This window comes from Pseudophryne corroboree, chromosome 1 (genome assembly GCF_028390025.1).
Source record: "Pseudophryne corroboree isolate aPseCor3 chromosome 1, aPseCor3.hap2, whole genome shotgun sequence".
Lineage (NCBI taxonomy): Eukaryota > Metazoa > Chordata > Amphibia > Anura > Myobatrachidae > Pseudophryne > Pseudophryne corroboree.
Genome location: NC_086444.1, coordinates 172,181,791 through 172,199,261, shown reverse-complemented (window position 1 = coordinate 172,199,261; position 17,471 = coordinate 172,181,791). Strand labels below are relative to the sequence as shown.

At 44.0% G+C, this 17,471-nt stretch overlaps 1 protein-coding gene across 1 annotated transcript in view; it reads left to right on the top strand.

Annotated features, from left to right (window-relative positions):
• LOC135059260 (baculoviral IAP repeat-containing protein 1-like) overlaps positions 1-17,471 on the top strand; it is a 160,592-nt gene that overhangs the window by 128,563 nt on the left and 14,558 nt on the right. Inside the window, exons 11-12 of the mRNA XM_063963893.1 lie at positions 5,169-5,330; positions 12,390-12,476. Coding sequence (XP_063819963.1) covers positions 5,169-5,330; positions 12,390-12,476 — 249 coding nt within the window. The remainder of the gene's footprint in view (positions 1-5,168; positions 5,331-12,389; positions 12,477-17,471) is intronic.

Sequence of the window (17,471 nt, the reverse complement as noted above, 5' to 3'; positions counted from 1 at the left end):
ATTCCTCCAGTGCCAGATTTTCCCCCACAGTGCCACATATGCCCTCCTCAGTGCCTGCTACCCCTCCCCCTCCTCCTTTGTGTTGGAGGGACACGGAGGGCAGAGCGCGCGCCTCTCCCGTGTCCCTCCTGGCTCTCCGGCCGGTCTAATAAAGGAAGTGCCGGTTCGTGAGCCAATCAGAGCTCACGAATGGCACTTCCTTTATTAGACCGGCCGGAGAGCCAGGAGGGATACGGGAGAGGCGCGCGCTCTGCCCTCCGTGTCCCTCCAACACAGCAGCGGAGGGAAGGAGACCGCAGATTGACATGCGGACGCTCGTCCGCATGTTAATCTGTGCTAAGACAGTGGCGCCCCCGCAGCCCCTCGCCCCCAAGCCACCGCGAGGACTGCGGGTGCAGTAGTTACGCCACTGGGCGTCCCCCCGCATGTCTGAGTTTACGATCGTAGCTGTGCTAAATTTAGCACAGCTACGATCAACTCGGAATGACCCCCACAGTCCCTAAGGGGCAGACGTATTAACCTGGAGAAGGCATAAGGAAGTGATATGTGCAAGGTGATATTGGCACCAGCCAATCAGATCCTAACTGTTAATTTACATATTGGAGCTGATTGGCTGGTGCCTTTATCACCTTGCACATATCACTGGTTTATCACTTCCTTATGCCTTCTCCAGGTTAATACATCTGCCCCAGTGATTGGAGAACTGTGGAGATACACGATACACCCCTGTATAGAGGGGTTCACTACGGCTGGCCGGCGGTCGGGCTCCCGGCGACCAGCATACCGGCGCCGGGAGCCCGACCGCCGGCTTACCGACAGTGTGGCGAGGGCAAATGAGCCCCTTGCGGGCTCACTGCGCTCGCCACGCTACGGGCACGGTGGCGCGCTACACGCGCCACACTATTTTATTCTCCCTCTATGGGGGTCGTGGACCCCCACGAGGGAAAATAAGTGTCGGTATGCCGGCTGTTGGGCTCCCGGCGCCAGTATACTGAGCGCCGGGAGCCCGACCGCCGGTATACAGAAGACCACCCGTATAGAGACATTGGGGTATTTGATCCAGCATACATCCATAGTACAGTAACAAGGGTGCTTGTTTTATTTATTACCAGTTATTTATATAGCGCACACATATTCCGCAGCGCCTTACAGAGACTATTTGGCCATTCACATCAGTCCCTGCCCCAGTGGAGCTTACAATCTATATTCCCTATCACATGTACACGCACACATATTCATGCTAGGGTTAATTTTGTAGGTATCCAGTTAACCTACCAGTATATATTTTTGGATTGTGGGAGGAAACCGGAGTACCCGGAGGAAACCCACACAAGTACGGGTTCACTACGATCTGCCGGCGGTGGGCCTCCCGGCGACCAGCATACCGGCTGGCTGCCGGCTTACCGACAGTGTGGCGAGCGCAAATGAGCCCATTGCGGGCTCGCTGCGCTCGCCACGCTACGGGCTACGCGTGCCACACTATTTTATTCTCCCTCCAGGGGGGTCTTGGACCCCCACGAGGGAGAATAAGTGTCGCCGGGAGCCCGACCGCCGGCATACTGAAGACCACCCCACAAGTACGGGTAGAATATAGAAACTCCACACAGTTAGGGCCATGGTGGGAATCGAACCCATGACCTCAGTGCTGTGAGGCAGTAATGCTAACCATTACACCATCCGTACTGCCACAATATTTATCATGTGTATGCATTGTTACCTTTTTAAATGATCATTATAATGTATAATAAATTGTCTAATTGTTAAGCGCTCTCTTTATATGTTTGATTGGTAAATGATTACTGCTTTAAAAAAGCAAAGTTTAATAGTTTAATGTACCTTTACATTACAAACATTGCTGGCATCCATTCAATAAATTATTGGTCTGAAAGCCATGTTATTTGCATTGCTAACGATATATATTTGACATAAATGTAAAATATTCCCTTGTTATCATTAATGTACATCTGTAAATGTAAGGTGGGGTCCTCTCTACACCACTGAAACTGTCCTCATAAAAGTCAGCAATGACCTTCTTGCTGCCAAATCCAAGAGCCACTCCTCTATGCCAATGATACTCAGATGTACCTTTCCTGCTCTGACCCCTCCCCCTCTCTCCTCACTCATATCTCTGGCTGTGTCTCTGTTATCTCTTCTTGGATGTCCCAACACTTTCTTAAACTTAACAAGTCTAAGGCTGGGTACACACTTTGTGATATGCACCTGATATATCATCCGATCCAGCGGATTGGACGGTATATCGTTCATATCGTCTAGTGTGTATTCACTATATCGTTAATAATGCACGCTCCCAAGGGTCATTAGCGATGTACAATATCTTTAGTTTTCACCTTGAAATCTAAAGACATTGTACAAGACGTCATGCTCCTAGATATGGGTGCATGCTGTCACTGATAATATAGCAAACCATATCATTCAGTGTGTATGAATGATATCGTTTGCGGGGGAGGGAAAACTTGCACAATGTCACATCTGATGTGCATCAGCAAGTGTGTACCCAGCCTAAGACTGAGCTGATCATCTTCCCACCCTCCAGAATAACCTCATCGCCCACAATTTTATGATATATTGACTGCACAACTATCTCCTCTAGTCTCCAAGTGCGCTGTCTTGGAGTTATCCTTGAATCCTCCCTTTCCTTCAAACCACAAATTCAGTACCTCTCAAAGTCCTGCCATTTCCATCTCAAAAATATTTTCAGGATCAGACCCCTTCTCACCCTGGATGCTACTAAGACCATCATCCACTCTTGGGTCATCTCCATATTGGACTACTGTAACCTCCTCTTATCTGGCCTCTCTATCTACTGCCTATTTCCATTGAAACCTATCCTTATTTGTGCTGTTTCCTGGCTCACATTCCTTTCACTACATCTGCCTCCCCTCTCTTAAAAGCCATACACTTGTTCTTTTTTCCTTCAGAATCCACTTCAAGATTCTCATACAATGCCATCACCCACTCCTCTCTATTTACTTCTCGGACCTTATCTCCCTTTAAACTCCTGCCCACCATCTTCGTTCCACAAATACAAGTGGCCTCTCTTGCCTCCTCCCACTTCCACATCCAAAATTTTGCACATGCTGCTCCCTATCTCTGTAACTCTCTTCCTCTCCCTATCAGACTCTCCACCTCTCCACAATACTTCAAATGGCTTTCAAAACCCACTTCATCATCAAACCCAGCCATCTCTCATCCTAACTCTGTTCTATGCTCACTGCTACCCCATCCGTGTCACCCCTGTCTGTCTGCCCCTCCCCTTTAGAATGTACAGTAAGCTCTCCTGAGCAGGACCCGCTCCCTTCATTTACTAAGTTAAGCCATACTCCCTACACTGACAACGACCCATTGGTCTTTGCCACCCTGATGCTTATTTGAGTGATATGACTGCTGATGTAGCAATTTGTATATACCGTATACGTGTCCTGCATTGCCTTGTACTGTAAGTCACTGTTTTCTTGTTTAGCTAATATCGATATGTACTTTGGGGGTAATTCAGACCTGATCATAATGTGCGAAAAAATGCACATCTACTATTAAATTCTTTGAAATGCGGGGGGGGGGCGCACAGCACAGGGCAAATCCACCCTGCATGCTGGATCCAGCTCGCCGTGTTTTGAGTAGCCCTCTGCCTGCTCAGTCTAGCTGCGAAGACAGCCGGCTACCCGCCATGTTAAGGGTCGCAGTAGCTGCGTGTGATGGCACGCAATGCTGCGACCTGCCCCTGCAACGGTCCAGACGTGCCTCCGTTGTCCGGACCACACCTTTTAAATTGCGTCGAAAGCCTGTTCCCACCCCCTCCAGGTCTTAAATGGCACTCTGAAGAGAACACAGCTTAAGACCTTGCACATGCACGTACGCAGATGTGCAAAATAGCTTTATAGCGATTTTTGCACAACAGTGACAGGGTCTGAAGTAGGCCCTTTGTTAGATGCTACGGAGCCTTTGTGGCAAGTTACAATAAAGGATGATGATGCTGATGATGATAATAATAATAATAATAATAATAATAATAGTATTAATAATAATAATGATAGTAGTAGTAATAATAATAATAATAATAATAATAATAATAATAATAGTATTATTATTAATAATAATAATAATAATAATAATAATAATCATAGTATTAATAATAATAACAGATTCCTAGTAAAAGTAGAATTTGGGCACTTGCTGTTCTGGACTTAAAATCACCGGCAGTAAGTCATTTTAAACTGAAAGTCTGCTCTGCAGGGTTTTATACTTGTATCTTTTTGTATGACAATATCTTACATTATGGCAAGCTGAGCTTGGGATACCTGGAGAGACGAAAGAGAGTGGAATGGGAAGCGTTGTCCTTTTGCTATTATTTCATTATAGTGAAAAGAAACATACCTTCAAGCTATAAGAAAATGATGTACTGTAGATGGACTACTCAGATAGCGCAGCAGTAAGCCATTTTGATAGTTGTTGCAATAGGTGAACTACAGCGGGTGAAGAGATGTGCAGAGCCATATTAACAATAGGGGAGATGGAGCTCCAGACCTCTACATAAAAATAGTTCAAAAACAGCATGATAATAGCCAGCCACCAACTGGTCACATGGTCAGCCATGTTTCTATTTCCCTCACAAAATGATACAATTTTTATACTTTTACATATTTAGTAAGTCACTGGGATTGTTCATGCCCAATATGGCTCTGGCCACACCCACCCACACAGCACTGGGCACATATCTTCATCCCTTAATCCGACCCTTGAAATGTGGCCACTACAAGCCATCTGAGGCTACCACTTCCATCCAAGGTCCTCTATTAAGAGCAGGGAGGAGGCCTTCTCTGAGCATATATAGGTCCTGAAACCGCATGTTCAGAAGAGGCCCCACTCTACTCTTTTGAGTACATAGTTGGAGCTGGCAAGACTTCATAGGGCCCCTTCCCATATTTTGCTGTGAAGTCTGGCAACACATTGTTGTAACCACGAGTAGTGGCTTTAGGAATAAGTTGCATTAGGATTGTGTCTGATGTTATTTACACTTTAAGCCTGCATATAAATGTCTTGGGTTACACAGGTGTACTTAAACTAATAAAGTGCAAATTGTAGAGATGTCTCTGTAAATTTAATAAATATCATTGTACCTGTCACAAATTACTACTGTCATTACTTTGCAGCAGAGTTTATTGAGCAGTTCTCCAATCTGATCTCCTTCACACTGAGCTCTAAGTGGTGCCCTGAGGTTGAGAAGCTTATTACTTCATTGTGTCAGAATGGAAAAATGCAGGAAATCTGTTTGTCCAATTTTCTATTATGGGACAAGGAGATAATCCATCTGGGTAAGATACTCTGAGTTCTCTTATAGGGGGTAATTCCAAGTTGATCGCAGAAGGAATTTTTTTTAGCAGTTGGGCAAAATCATGTGCACTGCAGGGGGGGGCAGATATAACATTTGCAGAGAGAGTTAGATTTGGGTGGGTTATTTTGTTTCTGTGCAGGGTAAATACTGGCTGCTTTATTTTTACACTGCAATTTAGATTGCAGATTGAACTCACCCCACCCAAATCTATCTCTCTCTGCACTTGTTATATCTGCCTCCCCTGCAGTGCACATGGGTTTGCCCAACTGCAAACAAAAATCCTGCTGCGATCAACTTGGAATTACCCCCACAGTCCTTACTATTAGGCTATGTACACATAGAAGGTTAATTACTAATCTTGCTCAAAGATGCAAGTCTATGCTGAAACCACTAACAGCTATTTGAATTTTACTTGTATCACACAAGTAAAATTCAAATAGCTTTTACATGTGTTGATATTGCAATGTTATGTAGGCCCACACCAGCGGATGACTCAAACTATGACCAGCCCACTTACTTAACCAGTGGTGTTGGTTTATTGATAGCTAACAGGCAGTGGCACCAAGAGGGGGAAGTACTAGTTACCCAGGCCTGATGAAGAGGCCCAATGAGGGCCCGGGTTCTGCTGCCCCCCTCCCCTTCTGCAGAGAGCCGCACTCCATGAATGGGAGCGAGAGAACAGACTGCTGCCTCTCTCCCCAGCACACACTGCTGTGGGCTGGGGAGAGAGGCAGTTGCAGCATCAGTCACTCAGTCCTCTCTCTCCCTGAGTGGGCAAGCAATCCTGCCCGCCATACGATTGGACCCACTGGCGTCCCCCACCCTGTTCGGCACGCAACCGTTTCACGCCAGCCCTTTAAATTTCATTTAAATTTTTTTTTTAAATGTGGGTCTGGCCACACCTCCTTCCAATGTATTTTCAAACAGCATTAACTCCTACCAGATATTGTGTGTTTTTATATAATGATTGGACTGTTGAAAGGAGTGCTCAACAGGGCAGACTGCAGTCTGATTTTACTTCAGGGATGCTTCATGCCCTATGCCAAGATGCTCACTGAGATCACTACTGAACATGTGCAGGGCCATCTTGTCTTTACTGTGCAGAGTGATATATTGGGAGAGACAGAAGTCTCCTGCTTAGCTCCTATGAGAGACCTGGTGAATACCTGCTATTAAGCTGTTCTAGCATCCCTGCTCTATTGCCAATTTGCAGCATGCACTCACTAGCTAGTGAGCTGTATGCAACCCCACTCTGCTCAAGCTCCAATCCATCACCAGTGTACAAGTAACAGTGAGTATGCTGTACCGGGATGCAGTCAATTTACCGCCAATCAAAATCCCGATGGTCAAAATCCCGACAGCAATTGACCGACGGTCAAAATCCCGACAAGGTCAAAATCCCAACATGGACAAAATACTGACATTTAAAATACCGACAAGGTCAAAAAAACGATGTGTAAAATGCCGACTGGTCAAAATACCGACATGCGGTTTTCATTTTTGTGTGTATGTTGACATAGGTCGACATGAACACCATATAAGTGTACCGCGTCCACTCGCATGGCTCGCTTGCGCTCGCCATGCTTCGGGCACTATTATATTCCCCCCCCAGGTCCACTGGGATGGTAAAGTATGAACAAGTCGGTTTCAATTAAACAATTGTGAAAAAAATCATGTCACCATTTTGACCTGTCGGCATTTTACATGTCGGTATTTTGACCTTGTCGGTATTTTAAATGTCGGTATTTTGTCCATGTCGGGATTTTGACCTTGTAATATGGTTTGTCAGTTCCGCACTAGCAGTGCACTATAAAGCCACACTTAAATATAGACAAGTCTGAAAATAACCAATATAAATAGTGCTAATAGCCAAATCTTTGAGTAGCACTTTACTTATTGGTGATGCTCCCAAAATACTTTTGTAGATTTACTACACATATATGAAAAAAGAAAAGACAAAAGAAATCCTTTTTGGGAGCACTCTTATTTGTAAATAATAATAATCAATCAAAACAGTATACAATGAGATGATGTGATAATGAATAATCTAAAACTTAACATTTATTCTGTTCCCTTAAAATATCGACCTATGCGGTCCAATGTAATTAGAATCTCTATCTTAATTTCTAAATAAGAGATAGGAGGGTGAAGTATGAATAAAATAGTGAGAGTGAGCAGCATAGAACTGCTCCACCAGTGTTTTTCAAATGGAAATATAGGTGATCATCTTGGTGATATCCACAGTGCCTGGTATTCCTAAGTAGTCCCCCTTCAAAGTACTAGCCAGGTCTATCCTATCAGCTTCCGAGATAGAAGATCGGGCTACTTTCAGGATAGTACGACCTTGAATAGTAAAGATGATATATGAAGGAAGAAAGAACCCACCCACTTCTGCTGTCTGTACTCTGCCTGCTACACGTCACTAGATAAATTGGCCCCAGGCTTTTCCAGATGAGAGAGTGTTGGAAAAGAGAGCCATCACCTGTCTTAAAGTGTCAGCCAGATGGTCCGGGCGGCCGCAGCACCTCGGCGGAGACGGCGCATGGTAGAGGCGAGTGAGGGAAAGTGGGAGCGGGCCGGAGCAGCGGAGGAGACTGACTAACGCCGGCATCCAAATTGGTTGGAGCGGCGACTGGTAATATGTTGTCTGTCACCTTGTAATTACACATCCATGGCTGCCTTTGCCTTGTTTCCCCCTCCCTCCTCCCATAGCGCATGTCAATATTTGAGGACTAATAGGGATTTATATATATCCCTCTGCAGGATCAATATTCAAACGTATTAACGCACATATCTAGTATTCTTTCTAGTTTAGAATATCCTCCTGCCGTCCTTATATAATTAAATAAAACGAAATAATTAATGAGGTGCATTGCTACATTTGATATATATGTTGCACTTTCTTCTTCTGTAGAAAGTACTATTCTATGATTGTTAATATCAGTAAACGAATGTGTCAGAATCTTTACAGACCTAATTTCCAGCTGTGCTAGCAGAGGACAATGATTTTTTGAATTAATCAATTAGTATAATAATGTTTGATGATATACCTTCTGCAGCACTGTGCTATTCAATGAATATAATCAATGATATATATATGTGGATACCCTATTGTTGAATTGATATAGGTTTAGTTCACTGACCAATGAATCTTTGAATTGATTCTGCAGACTTATTGCTTGAAGATTTTTTCTGCAACATTGTTTCATTTTTAATATTCCTATGTGAGAGACCAGTGTCTTTTTTTGTTATTAATGATCCATTTTCCAAATGTGTTCTAGGTGAATATGATCTTGTCTATCCCCACATATTTTGCTACCTTTGTCTGATTATTTAATTGGAATTACCATTGTATGCAGATCGTTCAATGCTTAGGATATATAATTGAACCTAAGTGTGTGAATTTTAGTTGGTTCTTCATTTAGAAATATCAGCTTATTTATTGCTGTTCTTGTGCATACCCGTCTAGTAAACTCAGAGGTAATCAGCTATATATGAAATTGGGATGTTTTTTGAATGAATTAATATAATCAAGTTGCCCAGTATTGATTTCCCCCATACTTTATTTTGAGCTGTACCTCTTTCTATCACTCTCTCATCTGGCTGACAGCAGTGCTGGCAAGGGCCTCGCCCTTTTCAGCGTACACTTTGCTGTCACAACAGAAAGCAGAAGTGGTTCTTTCTTTTTTCTGTCTTATATCTAAAGTGGAAAAAAGATTATTGTGACATTCAATATATTCCACTTTAAGACAGGTGATGGCTCTTTTTTCCAACACTCTCTCATCTGGAAAAGCCTGGGGCCAATTTATCTAGTGACGTGTAGCAGGCAGAGTACAGACAGCAGAAGTGGGTTCTTTCTTCCTTCATATATCATCTTTCCTATTCAAGGTCGTACTATCCTGAAAGTAGCCCGATCTTCTATCTCGGAAGCTGATAGGATAGACCTGGCTAGTACTTTGAAGGGGGACTACTTAGGAATACCAGGCACTGTGGATATCATTATCACCAAGATGATCACCTATATTTCCATTTGAAAAACACTGGTGGAACAGTTCTATGCTGCTCACTCTCACTATTTTATTCATACTTCACCCTCCTATCTCTTATTTAGAAATTAAGATAGAGATTCTAATTACATTGGACCGCATAGGTCGATATTTTAAGGGAACAGAATAAATGTTAAGTTTTAGATTATTCATTATCACATCATCTCATTGTACACTGTTTTGATTGATTATTATTATTTACAAATAAGAGTGCTCCCAAAAAGGATTTCTTTTCTTTTCTTTTTTCATATATGTGGGATTTTGACCTTGTCGGGATTTTGACCTCGGTCAATTGCTGTCGGGATTTTGACCATCGGGATTTTGATTGGCGGTAAATTGACTGCATCCCGGTACAGCGTACTCACTGTTACATGTACACTGGTGATGGATTGGAGCTTGAGCAGAGTGGGGTTGCATACAGCTCACTAGCTGGTGAGTGCATGCTGCAAATTGCAATAGAGCAGGGATGCTAGAACAGCTTAATAGCAGGTATTCACCAGGTCTCTCATAGGAGCTAAGCAGGAGACTTCTGTCTCTCCCAATATATCACTCTGCACAGTAAAGACAAGATGGCCCTGCACATGTTCATTAGTGATCTCAGTGAGCATCTTGGCATAGGGCATGAAGCATCCCTGAAGTAAAATCAGACTGCAGTCTGCCCTGTTGAGCACTCCTTTCAACAGTCCAATCATTATATTAAAACACACAATATCTGGTAGGAGTTAATGCTGTTTGAAAATACATTAAGATGTTGGGTATGACTATGGGCATCAGATTTGCCAATCTGTTATGGGTTAGATGTGAATTGTATATACATTGGAGTGGTAATATATGGCAGATCTGATACTCTACTATTACTGTATATAGCAGAGGTTCCCAAACGCGGTCCTCAAGGCACCCCAACGGTCCAGGTTTTAAATGTATCCACGCTTGGCCACAGGTGACTTAATCAGCACCTCAGTCACTTTGATTTAACCATCTGTGCTGAGCCATGGATATACCTAAATCCTGGACTGTTGGGGTGCCTTGAAGACTGCGTTTAGGATCCTCTGGTATATAGGTTGGTTTTTTTTTATATTTGTGAGGGCAATAAATCTTTGGTTTACACATTATTATAAATCCCTTGATATCACTTGCACGGCTCTACATTCATTACTTCTACTTTCCAAAAAACAGTTGATTCAAATATTATTTTTTTTTTTACATTTATTAAGTAATCACCATAAACCTTGAGGTTAGTTAGTACTTTAAAGACTTGACTATGGCATTTGAAGGGGTGTATTACGCTCTGCCGGCGGTCGGGCTTCCGGCGACCAGCATACCGGCGCCGGGAGCCCGACCGCCGGCTTACCGACAGTGTGGCGAGCGCAAATGAGCCCCTTGCGGCCTTGCTGCGCTAGCCACGCTGCGGGCACGGTGGCGCGCTATGCACGCCACGCTATTTTATTCTCCCTCCAGGGGGGTTGTGGACCCCCATGAGGGAGAATAAGTGTCGGTATGCCGGCTGTCGGGATTCCGGCGGCGGGATCCCAACAGCCGGCATACTGAAGACGACCCCATTTGAAGAGCTGGTACAAGATGTGGGCTTTTCAAGCAGAGGATAACCATCAGATCTGATTCAAGAGGATTATGATGAGGTAAAGAGAGTTTTTAGAGACAGTAGGCTAAATGGGATAGGGTGTGAGCAAAAGTATAAGTACAAACTCGCATCAACTAGCAGCGGGTATGATGCAGGTTTGTAGCACAACTGACACTGCGAGTTGTGGCGCTCCAGGCTATTACAAACGCGACTCCATGCGTGTTTAATTGTGGGTAAACTTGATCCTAGTAGTGCAAGTTTCATTACAAGTTGTGAGTTTGTCAGAATCGGCACAGATCAACGAGAATATGGTGTGGGGTTTTTCCCCTTCCCCATCCAAAAGCATAATCAGCCCCAAGCTTTTTGAGTGGACCCTGGTTCAAAAAAGACTGTTAAAAAAATTGTGCAGGGCTCCCCGTATTTAACGAACCAGCACTGTGCTCTTAGAGCAGGCCCTGGTTCTTAAAATATTTGGATCAAAACAAGTAGGAGTCCCCCATATTTTTAGAATCAGACTATTCCCGGCACCCCTGGGCAGTGGAAACAATATTTATCTAACGTTTACAGAATGATCAACTGAGCACCCACTGCCCAAGGGTGCCAGGGATAGGCCCGGGCTTCAGACCAGGCCTTGGGTGCCCTGGATATGGAGACCATTTTTGGTAGTGTCCCCACTTTCCTGGGAATCCCTGGCCTGGGATGACTAGTTAGGGGGGAGTATGCTGTGCCCAGTGGACCCGTCAAGTTTGTCCCCTGGCTGTGGCATTACCCTCCTGCTAGTGGTGTCCAGTGCTGGTTCTAAAAAATATGGGGGACCCCTACTTGCTTTGTTATCTGTATTTCTAGAACCAGGGCCACTCAAAGAGCCTGGTGCTAGTTCATTAAAAACAGGGAACCCTATACAATATTTTCCCTGTATTTTTAGAACCAGGGCCTGCTCAAAGAGCCTGTGGTTAGTTATGCTTTTGAGGGGAAACCCTAAGTCAATTTTTTTCTGATTTTTTAACTCTTATTGATCTGTACAGGCTTCAGCCAAACTTGCCTATATGAAGCCGGTCTATTTTTTGCTAGTTTTTTTAAACTATTTCTGTGCGACTTAACAACTGATATGGTACGCTATTACATTGGGTGAGTTGCGAGTTACATGCGAGTTTGCTTGTTGAATTGAGAGTTACAGTACATGTGAGTTTGCATGTTCTTGCAGTCTATTACATGTGCGAGTTCTTAAATGTGTAGAATATTCGGTTTTAAGTAAGTTATATACTTTTTTGAAGATAAAATGTATATTTTTATGTACAATATGGGTCTGAAAAAAAAAAAGTTTAAATTTGCCTATTTTACAGGTTTTAAAAATGTATGAAATAATTGACTTCCACTTTTTTTCGCTCTTTTCCTTTTTTTAAAATTGTTTTAGCTTTGGCATTACCGTCTCTTAAAAATCTCAAACTTTTGGAGATCGATTTTAACTATTCTGTGAAAGTTGAAGCAGCTGAAAAATTTGGTATGAATATATTCATTATTTTTACAGTACATTTTTACTGGCCATGCTAGGGAAAGTCATTGGGGTGGATCCAATATTGTACAGCACAGATGTCAACTTTTTTTAAAGTGTTTCAATGCCAACTTTCTGTTTGTTAAAAGAATATTCCAAAAATGATACAATTCAAATATAAAAACTTTGATAGCCCAAAAAGTATTCTAAAAATTGGATAAACTCTTAAGATGCATAAAATGAATAAGATGCCACATTAATACAATTTTTTCTCTAATCAATCTGTATATCCTTTTCTGGGAGAAATATACAGTACACTTTGGGGCAGAACCTATGATGGTAATAGGCTTCTACTGTGTGCGATGGAAGTCAATCCATGCAGCAGATCACTTAACCAGGCAATGCTTCATTAACCAGTAGAAAGCCGGTGCAAATAAATAACACAGCGTTAATACTATTATGCAGCAGGTTCAGGATGCAATATCTCCCGTTGCAGCCAGGAATGTATACAGTTAATGCTGTTTGTTCTAATGGACAAACTGTAAGGGTAAATGCAGTGGTGGCAGTGGGATGTCTGTATTATACACAGGGGTATTTAAGGTCTCTGTATAGTGCTGAACAGTCTCCGATATTGAACACTCTGGGGCTCATCCTTCACTCTGGGATGCTGGAATGTGAGGATGAGTGAGGAACCTCGCATGTGCAACGGCACACTTGTCAGGTCGGGGGTCACACCTTCGCCGGTCTGGGTCCTAGGGCCAGGACTGAAGAGAAAGATAGCAAGCAGAGCTCTCTCTCTCCAACAATACTTAATAATCTTATTAAGTAAATGCTTGGTTGTTTAGAAGGCAATCTAATCACTGGTGGTGTCTATTGGGTTGCAATAGACAGCAAAACCGATTCTTAGCAAATTTACACCACAGTGTATAAAATATCCTGTTAAATATATTCTTACATTTCATACCTCCCAACATGACCCTCTCCAGAGGGACAAAATGCTTTGCCTCTGGACTTTTGATTGTCTGCACCTCTGTTGAACAAGTTAATGGATAATAAAGGTGTTTCAGCACAGGTGATGGCAATCATAAATTAAGAGTGAAGTCCAGGAACAGAGCATTCTGTCCCTCCTGGAGAGGGTCATGTTGGGAGGTATGCAGTTGTGTATAATTATGTCGCTCCTGTAGAATGTACGTTTTATTTGTAAAGTAGTGATGTCACTTCTGAAAAGCTATGGTATATGCAAAAACATACAGTAGCTGTCAAGTGCTGGATTCCGGGACCCCGTTACCGGGTCCTGTGGTGACTTATGCTGCCTCCAGCGTATCCCACAATATTTCTGCAGCGGGGTACACTGGGATTCTACAGGGAATACATCTGGGGGTGTAGAGTTGGATCTTGATCTGAGGCACCAACAGGCTAAAGCTTTGACTGTTCCCATGATGCACTGCACCGCACCGCCTCCTCTATAACTCCGCCTCCGGGCACTGGAACTCAGTTTGTAAGGTCACTAACAGGTTGGGCTGCACTAGGCAGCCCATAAAAGAGCCTTTTAAGAAGACTTCAAGGGCCACAGCACTGTTTATGTCATTCTGACATTCTGTGCTGCGGCTCCATCACCTCCCCAGCAACGATGCATACTCCCGCGGCCGGGTTCCTGGGTACTTGCAGCGGAGGCGCACCGGTCTTCAGGCACACCACCGCTGACACTCTCCTGGATTGCATGGCTGCACATCAGGAAGGAGGTAAGACGGTCCCCCAGGTGGGACCCGCCGGTACATCACGGTCTGGTCGCGGTCCCAGGAGATGGACTGCGCCACTGGCGTGGACACTACTGTACAGGGACCCACTATATCCACCAGGGCAAGGGAGCACAGGTCAGATTTACTAAAATCCGTTTTATATAGGCTCCACAGTACCTAGTGGTGAGGATCAGCATGAGATAAGGCGCTGACCTGTAGCCCCTCCCCCAGCTCCGGGCGCCATCTACTGCTGGTGTTCCCGCCCTGGAGCTGCATTTCACTCTCCCTCACTCCCTGACAGAGATTTTGGTGCCATCTTCACACAAGTAGCTGAGCTGAGCTCCGGGACTGCAGGGCACTGTCTCCTCTGTAATGCTGCCTGTCTCATCAGCGCTGTGCATTTACTAGTGATGTGCACCGGAAATTTTTCGGGTTTTGTGTTTTTGGTTTTGGATTCGGTTTCGCGGCCATGTTTTGGATTCGGACGCGTTTTGGCAAAACCTCCCTGGAAATTTTTTGTCGGATTCGGGTGTTTTTTTTACAAAAAAACCCTCAAAAACAGCTTAAATCATAGAATTTGGGGGTCATTTTGATCCCATAGTATTATTAACCTCAATAACCATAATTTCCACTCATTTCCAGTCTATTCTGAACACCTCACACCTCACAATATTATTTTTAGTCCTAAAATTTGCACCGAGGTCGCTGGATGACTAAGCTAAGCGACCCAAGTGGCCGACACAAACACCTGGCCCATCTAGAAGTGGCACTGCAGTGTCAGACAGGGTGGCAGATTTAAAAAATAGTCCCCAAACAGCACATGATGCAAAGAAAAAAAGAGGTGCACCAAGGTCGCTGGATGGCTAAGCTAAGCGACCCAAGTGGCCGACACAAACACCTGGCCCATCTAGGAGTGGCACTGCACATGCAGCACACATATGGATAGTATACTTGACGACACAGAGGTAGAGCAATGGACTACTGTACCGTACTGCTATATATATACTGGTGGTCAGCAAAATTCTGCACTGTCCTCCTACTATATACTGCGCACAACTAAAATGCAGCACAGGTATGGATGAATAGTATACTTGACGACACAGAGGTAGAGCAATGGACTACTGTACCGTACTGCTATATATATACTGGTGGTCAGCAAAATTCTGCACTGTCCTCCTACTATATACTACAATGCAGCAGAGATATGGAGCGTTTTTCAGGCAGAGAACATAGATATTTTCAGCACACTGAGCACAGATATTTGCAGCACACTGAGCACAGATATTTGCAGCACACTGAACACAGAAACTGAGAGAACGCAGCCACGTCCTCTCGCTATCATCTCCAAAGCACGAGTGAAAATGGTGGCGACGCACGGCTCCTTATATAGAATACGAATCTCGCGAGAATCCGACAGCGGGATGATGACGTTCGGGCGCGCTCGGGTTAACCGAGCAAGGCGGGAGGATCCGAGGCTGCCTCGGAACCGTGTAAAATGGGTGAAGTTCGGGGAGGTTAGTATCTTGACGAACCGAACCCGCTCATCTATAGCATTTACAGGCACTTAAGTATTGTACATGTCATTTTAGACAGTGTTAGTTAAGAACAAGTGTACTGCTATCTGAATATTTAGTACAAGTATTCTATGATATACATCCAGTATCTACTGTGCATTGCTATATCTATCTATATATATATATATATATATATATATATATATATATATGTAGTTTTAATAGTTCAGTGCAATTTTTTTGTTTATCTAGGTGGCTAGGTACGTCAGGGTCTCGTGTGTGTATATATATATATATATATATATATATATATATATATATAGTGCTACACAGTATATACGGTTTTGTATTTTTTACTGTGTATTTCAGTCACTGCCTACCACTTAAATCCTCTGTCTGTGCCCTGTATTTACTGTCACATAAATCAGGGAGTTATTTGCAGGTATTGTGTTTGTCTGGCTATACTGTATTGTACTGTTATGCTCTGAGGCTACATTCCCTATAATGTCTGCCACACAGGGCGGGAAATCCGCGGATGCTTCTGCACATTGCAGTGCTGGCACCAAGGATTTACCTGAGGGGGACATTTTAGCTGATGGTTCAGGCACTGGGTGCCATACACCTCCCAGTCAACCTGCAGCACCTGTGGCCAATCAGGAACAACCTTGGGCAGCGTTCTCAAGTATGCTGAATACGCTTGTGACACGTCTTACTGTGGGACCTCCTGTGCCATTGCAGCCACATATTGTCCCTGTAGTTAATCCGCCCTGGGCGGACACTCTGTCTACCCAGTTACAACAATTAAATCCATCTTTGGTTAGACAAAAGTCTACCCCACGCCCCTCTGGGGTCATGGGGTCATCTAAGCGGGCCATTTCTTCCTCACAATCCACTAATATTTTGGATAATTCTTCTGATGAGGATGGGGAATATACTGATCCGTCAGACACTGATACAGTCGCTTCTGATGAGGAATCTACAACCCAGGTGGTTGTTCCTAATCTAGTGGAGGCTAATAAGCTGATTCTCCAAATAGATGATGAGATCGAGCCCACTACTGCGTTTAAGAAACCTGATAAGTTCAAACGTCAGATGGTTATTAAAGTAGTCTTACCACATTCTGACCATTTAATTGACATACGTCAGGAATCCTGGTTGTCTACAGGAAAGAAATATTCCCTGTCTAAAAAGATGCTAGCTATCCCTGTGGAGTTGAGTAACAAGTAGGAAACTCCACCGCTGGTGGACTCTCATTTCGCCCGTCTTGTGGTATCATCTACTCTGCCTGTCACCACTGTGACCTCATTGAAGGAAACAACAGATAAGTGCATGGAGGGATGCCTGAAGTCTATTTACTCTCTTACCGGTGCAGTACATAGACCCACTATAGCAGCCTCCTGGGCCACGAAAGGAATTGAAGCATGGGTTCAGGCAATTGAGGATGAACTGCCTCAGGATTTTTCTGACACTGCCAGATAATATCTGTCTCATATTACCACAGATCCCACTATATTCAGGAGGCGGCCGCTGAGGCAGGTGTAATGGCGGCCAAGGCGTCTACTATGTCTATACTGGTTCGCCGAATTCTTTGGTTGTGGTCCTGGAAGGTGGACCTGGACTCCAAAAAGAACTTGGAGGTGCTCCCTTTTAAGGGAGACATCGTATTTGGGGAGGATCTGAACAAGATTGTGACTGACTTGGCGACTGCTAAGACTGCGTTTCTCCCAAGTACTAATCCTTCTGTTCCGAAG